This window comes from Haliotis cracherodii, unplaced genomic scaffold (genome assembly GCF_022045235.1).
Source record: "Haliotis cracherodii isolate W230 unplaced genomic scaffold, xgHalCrac1.p SCAF_11, whole genome shotgun sequence".
NCBI classification, from domain to species: Eukaryota; Metazoa; Mollusca; class Gastropoda; order Lepetellida; family Haliotidae; genus Haliotis; species Haliotis cracherodii.
The window spans coordinates 7,883,106-7,892,210 of NW_027266266.1; the positions used below are offsets into that span (position 1 = coordinate 7,883,106).

Here is a 9,105-nt window from a genome sequence, read left to right on the forward strand (position 1 = left end):
AATCTGCAGTCACACATTCACTGTTTAGTTTCGCAGACAATTTATCTTATTACCTTAATACCTTTCCTTAGTCGTTTTGTGATAACTTATCAGTCCTGAATGTTATCAACCGTTGAATTGTGTGAATGGTGTGTAGCTCAACTGGGTTGAATGTTATCATGGTTAAATCAAGGTTAAAATCTTTGAATATTAATCTACAAAAGAATTCATGTTTGCTTTTTAAAAGAATGATTTCATTACTTCATTATATTCTAATAATTGTTATCATTTGTTGAAAATCTTTGGATTAAATTTCCAGAATCCGATTGTGTTTCTCCAATTTTTACTCTGCTAATTATTTCCATGAATCTTTTTAATTTTAGTTTCGGGTTTATATTTGGGGATGGACCATCACCACGACAAGGCCCGCGACGCCAACGCAGTGCCACATTCGCAAAATGACCTCTGTGGGACCTCGATACAAGCGACCTCTGTGATGACCAGCCAGATTCAGAAGATGAACAGGAGCTCCGACAAAACTTCCTGTCTCCTGTTGCATTTTGGGAAAGAAGCAGTTTATAGCTTTTTCTTGTATGGAGTAGGGACCATTGCTAGTTTAATACTCGTCCATGTTTGAGTACACATTTAATTTAACCCAGGGAATGGAAATGTAGAAGTGTATAATTAATAACATATGTATAATGATTACAATCATACAGATATGGACATTTTATATGATGTGTTTATGTTTTATTTTTATACTGTGTATATGTATATTGTGTATATTTTACCAGTTGTACAGTACGACATAATTGTCTGTTTAACTACTGATGTCATTCAAGTGCTTGATTGTCCAGTCATATCTGTACTCTGATTGGCTAGAACATAACATTGAAATAACTACCGGTCTAAACACAAAGTTAATTCATAATTATTACAGTATAAAATGTTTTTCGATCTTTTAAATTTTTGAGAGACAATTTAGAGTGGGTGATTTACTTGTCATTACAGTGTGCAAAATTGATTTGAAATAATTTTAATGAATTTAATAACCATAATCATAATAGTACTATTATACAGTCAACCAAGCAGAGTATTCTCAGCTTCCTGGGGAGTATCCCAGCTCTGAACCTTGACACAAATAACCTGAATACAACTTATGGAATCTGGTTACAAATGTGACTGGGTGTTACTGCACGGATTGACTTTCTATTTCAACTTGGAGCATGAATAGGTTAAGACATCATTTCGTCAGACTCCAGACATCAATACTCAATGAAACTGAAGGAGATGAGGCAGATGTATAGGGACAAGCAAGAACCATTTCGCACACTTTGTGAGGTAATTGTCAGCATTAATTCGTTTAAAAATAGCTCAAACTAGTTTTCTGATTGTGATATGGAAAAACATTCCGTACTGATCTCGCCAAAGATGTGTGTCTTACAGGACACAAACACTGCATATCTTGGCATTGTTGAAACTAAGTTTTGTATTCATGATTAACAATGTCATGCAATTTTAAATTAATTTTACGAACTGACTACTTGAAACAGACACTGCATGCATGATATTGATCTCTTGAATGAATGATGTACACTTCTAGCTGATAGATAATTAAATAATTAGTATTGACATGATCAAGTAATTTTAGCTGTGGTCGATGCTTTTAATCGAGTATTCAATTATTATTATGTGCGTATTATAGTCAGGTGATTCTACTTACTTAGACTGCAATATTACAACCATGTTTAAGTCATGGTTTGGTTTGCCAACTCTCTCATCTTGCCTGTGAAGTGATAATTATTTCAATAATATTGTGCAATAACAATAATGAAAGAAACATTCCACTGAATTTTCTTACAAAGCACAATTAGACATGTTTGTATCAATAACATACCTGAATCAACCCATCCTGAAACTTGGAATTGTTCCTGGATGTTTTGTTCGAGAACAAGAAGGTATCGCTTGTATTGAGGAAAATAGCATCCCTGTTGCTGTCAAGGTGATGTGCTGTCCCCAACAGAATCATCAAGAGAAAAACAAAGATGGATGCTTCATTGTCGGAAGTGTTATATCAAAGATGCTGGCAGTGTATTAATGGTATAAAATGATGAATGTATGGTTGAAGCTAAAAGTAGGATTCATCAGGTGAAATAGTGGCGGAAAGAAAAAACAGTTGATCATGAGGCTAATGCTTGAACTGCCGATGTAGCGTGACATATATATATATATAAAGGTTGGGCTTCCTCGGCCCAGCTAAAGGGGCTCTGTGAGTGTCATCAGACACGTCCAGTGTTCTATATTAAAGTACCTCAATCCGAAGTCTGTCGTACAGACCCTGATACAAATATATATCAGTATCTGAAAATGAAGAGTCTCTGGGTTCCCTTTTATTTTATTTTTATTAAGATAATTGAACAACTGTTTTTTTCTGTACGATATGTTCATTTCAGAGACTAGATGTTAGTCTTCTCAATCCCTGTTGTCTGAAGCTGTTGCCAAGAGCAGGTAACTCATGGCAACTTGGCTGCAGATCAGGGGCCAAAGTGGTTATTACCTTTTGTATATATATCAGCGATGTTGCAGTAAAAACTCACCGTATTATATATATTATTACTCAATTTATGTTTGGGACATTCCAGTTAGGAAGTCTCTATGATGCAATTATAATGAATATTTGATATTGCCATGGAACTGAAGATATTCAGCTTGTTTCAAATGAGAAGAGACATATGTAGACATTTCTATAAGCTGTCCTCAAAGTTTTGCAGCTGTATTAAATATCCCAGCATTCCTGTCATAGTTGAGTACTATAGCGTTCACACTCAGAGAGCTCCTTTATAGCATTGAAGTGGATTTAGGACAATGTGAGGTAACAATTGCCAGCTATTTAGTACTTGGTGCTATTGACCATCATGCCATGCTCCACCTGTATCAAACTCAAGTCTGACAGTGAGGGTGTTAAATCTGAAAATCGCTTGCATTGTTTTGTGTTGTGGTGTGATTTGTGATTTTTAGTAACCATGGTTACAGTAAAATGGAATTCATTTTTTGTGAAAAACAGATTTCTGAAAGTTTTACAAATGATTTTCAGCTCTCCAATTTGAAAAAAATAAAAAAATTGGTATACAGAAGGGAGATTATTTTTTAATAGTGGAACCACATTAAAGTATACTATTTCCTCCTGGTACAGATGCGTAGGACTGTTTCAGATTATTCAGTTGTATTCTTTTAGCTGATGATTGTCATCCATAGATGTCTCGGAGCCAAATCTGTATGATTAATGTTGCCACTACATGCAACAGTATGTTATTACGTGTCTCTCTGTTACCATGGAAACAGTCATCATGGCCTTAGATTCATGTCATTATGAACCAATAATGTTAGCATCTCACATTCAAATATTCTTTTGGGAAACTTTTGACCCATTTTATTAATAAGGAATTAACAATGATTGATTTGGTAATGATAATTTTTTCTGACTAATAATGAATGAGACTATTTAAAATATTAGTATCTGGCGAATAGACAGCAATAGAGATATGTTTAGTGGAGAAGATGACTTAATTCCTGTGTCCTCGTATATGATATGAGTTGTGAAATATATCCACATGCTGTAATTTTGGAGTGGTTGAAAAACCCTCCCACGTGGGTATAATCCTAAGGGAGACAACTGAAAGCTGTTATCAGTTGCAGCCCACTAAAGTAATGAGTCATCCGTGAAATCCAGTGTCTCAAAAAGCCTCAAAAAGTGAAAACAGCACGAGTACTTTTTGCCTTGGAAAGATTGTTTTGAATTCCAAATTGAATTCTTCTGTGTCATGTGGTGATCTTGTGTGAATCAAACATACGCTTCACAACTTTGAATAAAAATATTCCTTGTGTTCCAGAACGGGAATGATTGTCACTCATTGGATATGTTGTCATTCAAATAATATTTGATATTCTCATGAAACTTCAAATTTTAGCTTTATTTCAAATTAGAATAAACATTACCAAATATTTCCACAAAATCGAACAAATCAGTATCTGTGTATAAAGTGGAGTAGTATAAGAGAAGAAACGGCGGCCTGAAGGCCGAGTCTAGTATACTTCAGTTAACGGGGTTTACAATGCAGATGAGATGTCATGTTCCACCGTTAGCTGAACAGAAGTCTTGTAGACCGTGTTGAGCACGGAATGGGGAAATATTCCACCCTGGGAACTTATTGATGACATTACATTTCAATGCAGTATATTTGATTCAATCTTGTTTTTCCCAAGAGAACATCAACTCATTAGAACAAGGATATCAACCATATTTTTTTGGAAAAAAAAATGATTTTATACATATTTTTATTGAAACTTTTTTTTAAATTTCTGCAGTTTACTTCCAAATCGATGTCCCAGACTTTCATATCGTCTTACCATTTGGGTCAGAGGTCATGTTAGTCACATGACATAGGAGATAATGTGTCACAATATAAACATGAATTGATGACCAAGTGTGGGCGCTCCGCAAATCACATTAAAATCAGATCTTTAACTCCAATATGATACTTCTCTGCATGAAGATCTGACGACATCTTCATAAGTCATGGCGGGGAATACAGGATGCATAAAATATCCACAATAGGATAGGCTATGCCGTATTCAACGTAATAAGCCACCCGCTCTAATGAGCGCCCACGGTGATATTTGCTAATATATTGGCTAGTGAACAATCCCAATAAGCACCCCTTCCGATTGATCAATGTACACAAGACTTATTTATTCGTGTATAATACGTGTGTTATATGCATCCTTAATTATGGGCAATTAAATTCTGGAAAAATATATCTGTCGTATATATAAACATTCTAGGCTGTCAGCATAAACCAGGAAATTTACGATTTTTCAACACCATTTTTTTAATCACCAAAATAATATTCTTATAAGAGCCTCCTATTTCTAATTTTAAGAGCGCCCTTGGCGCTTATTATGTCGAATACGGTATTTGTTTGCATTCACATCAATGTAAAGGATCAGAGTTTAATGAGATTGGACACCCCACCTGTCTGACATGCAATATGTTGTATTTGCTAGGATCAAGCATGTTTAGTATTTCTTACTTTTTTTAAATTTTATCACAAAATTATTTTAAAGTTGTCAGGACATTTTTTCAGTACAGTGATGTGTAAATAAGGGATCTCTTCACAAACACCAAATTTCAGTATCCATGGAGATGACAATTATTACCTAGTTTGCTTTTATGTATAGAACTGTATACAAGAACTCCTATCAGGTTTAATAAAAGCCAGTTTGTGATAGGTTGCATCAAACTTTGTTGTTAAAACGTTACTTGTTTGTAAATAGCTGAGCTATGTTTGTTTTGTTAGAGTGGCATGGCTAATACAAGAGGTTGTGTGATAAACTTGTTGCTGTTCTTGCATAATTATGACTGTTGAAAATATTTAAGTCTGCTATTACAAGTGTGTGAAATGCATTTGTGAGATGTAGATAGTGGACTGATTTCTCAAAACGAGTGCCCAGAATACAGATTTTTGAACACCTCATCTGTGATAAGATTTTACGATTTCTCCTTTGCATTTTGTGGTGACAGTTGTCTTCGAATTGCCACTGGTGTCATGCATGGGGTATTTAAACCTATTACATAGTTCTAGTAACATTCTGAACTACATACCAAAGAACCTAGTCAGTCGATTTCAACAATAAAAAGTACCAGCGTCAGGCCAATTTGTGTCTTGCCTTACAGAGAGGTCAGCCACAAATCATTCAAATATTTAAACACCATGTCTAATTGAACATAAGACTATTTTGAAAATATTTTTGTTTGAAGTTCTATGTAACTTTTAAAATCTGTGTGACCGCTCACTGATAACGAATTGTTCACTCGTCATGCCGAGAATTGGTGGTCGGGTAGCCTAGTGGTTAAAGCGTTGAATGTCACGCCGAAGACCCGGGTTTGAATCCTGATATGGGTACAATGTGTGAAGCCCATTTCTGGTGTCCACCGCCGTGATATTGTTTGAATATTGCTAAAAGCGGCGTAAAACCACACTCACTCACTCACTCACTCGTGCCGAGAACTCCAGGTCCCTTCCCTCCTGGGTACAATGTGTGAAGCCCATTTCTGGTGTCCACCGCCGTGATATTGTTTGAATATTGCTAAAAGCGGCGTAAAACCATACTCACTCACTCACTCATGCTGAGACCTCCAGGTCTCTTCCCTCCTGGGTACAGTGTGTGAAGCACATGTAAGCCTTTAAAATCCTTTCAGTTGATGGCTGAAATATTGCCAAGACATTATTTCTACTTTTTGACTTTTTGACTTATATTTCCCATTTTCTGTTTACTGGTAAACCCTTACAATATTCTATCTATTATTATTTTGCTTCGTGACAAGAAAATCTGTAAAAGAAGGACAAATTGGTTTGGCCAAAATTAACTAAAAATTGACATTTCTAAGGCAGTCTTAAATATTTTGAAACAGCTATCTTTATGGCTATTCTGGTTTTGTTTTGAGGGTAAATGATCCGACCGTCAGCCGTGGCACTTATCTTATTATTTAAGTATTGTATGCATATAGCCCCTCAGTCTCCCAGCTGTATACTGGGATCGTGGCTGTCGGCAGGTGCTTGTATGGTGCTGCATAGTTCTCTGAGGGTCTGTGTCTTAACAATCAGCTTGCACTCAGCAATATTCCAGCTAAATGATGGCGGTCTGTAAATAATTGAGTATGGACCAGACAATCCAGTGATTGCCATAAGCAATGATCCACGCAATTGGAATACGATGACATTCATCAACCAAGTCAGCGAGCCTGACGATCCCGTTAGTCGTCTCTTATGACAAACATAGTCGCCTTTTACAGAAAGAATGGGTTGCTGAAGACCTATTCTACCCCGGATCTTCAGGGGTCGTCCAACAATCAGTCTTGTATACACCACCTTCCTCTACCTGTCAGTACATATGTCTGCTGTGCTGTGTAGTAGTGAGGTGTCTTTTTTTTCATAAACTACTGACTTGAGGCTGCGTGAACTTCTGGACATTAATGAGTCCTCCTCCGTGCATGAAAGACCTCCATGCCATGCCATGTGTAGAGCAGACACCACAAGGCTATGGAACATTGCACACGTTTTCCACCTGGAAACATTCTCATATCTAAATGCTGATTGGTCGGAGCACTTGTCGGCTTCCCCCTCTCTGGAGCCAGGCCTTCGGTTGATTGGTTGGTTGAAAATAGCAACTATGCTGCAAAGTGGCCATGTGTCTTCACAGGAAATGGAGACATTGCATATACAAAGCAGTGAAGTCTTGATGATGGTGCCCAACAGGCGGTCAGGTAGCCTAGTGGTTAAAGCGTTTGCTCGTCACGCCGAAGACCCGGGTTCGATTCACGACATGGTTACAGTGTATGAAGCCCGTTTCTGGTGTCCCCCGCCGTGATATTGCTGGAATATTGCTAATAGCGGCGTAAAATTAAACTCGCTACTCACTCACCTAAGTATAGAAATAAGATCATCACAGCACTGGAACTCATTTGTTCAGGGACAGTTCAATGATTTTAACAAAGCAGAATTGCCATTATAGAAGTATCACTGTGTGCAGGAAGACCTGTAGTCTGTCATACAGACCCTGAATCAAATATATCCAAAATAGCCCAGGCAAGTCTATAATATTAGGCAAGTCTAGATTATTGCCAACATTCTCTGGACTCCTTTTTATCACATTTTTACAACTGTAATTTAACAACTGTTCTTGTTTGTAAAATATGTTCATTTCAGACACTACATGTTAGTCTAGAAGGACTGGACCAATTGTCTTCAAGAAAGATGTCACGTTACCAAAGAACAAATAGAATTCTGGTTTATTATGAGACACTACAGCTTTGTGTCCACCATACAAGCACCTGCTTCTATTCATTCTCGGATCAGTGTAAGAAGTGGTGTACATGTGCCTCAATTATTATGCAAATATCTTCCTAACTTACAGCTGTATGCAACTTCAAGTCTCACTGAGGTCGTCTTGTCATTCTGGTGGTGTTCACTTGCTTCTTGGTTGAACACATTCTTGCTGCCTAATTAAACTTGACTGACTGTATTTTCAGCAGAAATTGTAATGTTTTCTCATAATTTGTCGTTTAGGGATCGACCATTTGGTATTCTTGTGGGGGAGATTTTATGGAAAAAAATAAATTGTCCCTGAAAATTCTTGAAAAAAATAGTTATTCTTCAGACTGTTGTAAAAAAAACATTGCCTGCCACAAAAACTACTTTGTTGCAAGGTGTTTTTCTATATTTAAAAATTCTGAATATATAATGAATATATTTTGTAGATCTAGATACAAAATCCATACCAAGCCCTGCCCCACCTAACACTGATATACTGTTCAAAGGGAAAAAACAGAAAGTGACGAATATTTTTAAAGAAAATTTTGTTGTTGTGTATTTGTTTAAGTAGGTCATCAGCTGTAATGAGAAGACCACCTCCCAATGAAAATTGTGCAGTTTGCATTCTGATACAATATACGAATGTTGTGTGGTTGTATGTTGTGTGAACTGTTTTATAACTTAACCCTTGCTATTCTCAGCTCTCATCTTGACATTAACCCTAGCATTAGGTCAAGGTTGTATGGATATTCATTTAAACAGTACTATTGCCTGTGGTGAACTGTACTCTCCCCAGGGAGCTGAGAACAGCCAGGGCTAAGATCTGTGCAGATGCTGGGAGCCTCCAGTGAACAATGCGTGCTAGTATTTGTCTCATTCTACTGCCATAAGCTCATCACTCAATAAAATCTCTTCAAAATCAAACTGACTTGTGCTTTTTCATTTAGCTTCCAGCGAGAGATTGTGGTGTTGTGTTCCAGTCGACAAGACTCAAGTTATGTTTGTTTTGTTTGTTTGTTTTTTCACGCTGCACTCGGCTATATTCCAGCTATTTGATGGCAATCTGTAAATAATCTACGCTGTTGGGATACGATGACATGCATCAACCAAGTCAGTGAATCTGACCACCAAATCCTGTTAGTCGCCTCTTGCGACAAGCCTGGGTTGCTGAAGACCTATTCTATCCCGGATTTCTGGCATGTAAATAATCGGAACTTGTGGTTGATATCATGCTGAGAATTTTTATTCGAAATAA

General features: G+C 37.0%; 1 protein-coding gene across 4 annotated transcripts in view; it reads left to right on the plus strand.

The window, feature by feature from the left end:
• Positions 1-8,266, plus strand: part of LOC139456172 (RILP-like protein 1) — a 53,752-nt gene extending 45,486 nt beyond the window's left edge. For 3 of the 4 annotated variants that reach the window (XM_071237728.1, XM_071237727.1, XM_071237729.1), the window contains one exon: positions 363-8,266. In XM_071237728.1, coding sequence (XP_071093829.1) covers positions 363-441 — 79 coding nt within the window. In that variant the 3' untranslated portion in view covers positions 442-8,266. The remainder of the gene's footprint in view (positions 1-362) is intronic. The other variant, XM_071237730.1, reaches the window with a different exon arrangement.
• The last annotated feature ends 839 nt before the right edge of the window (positions 8,267-9,105 follow it).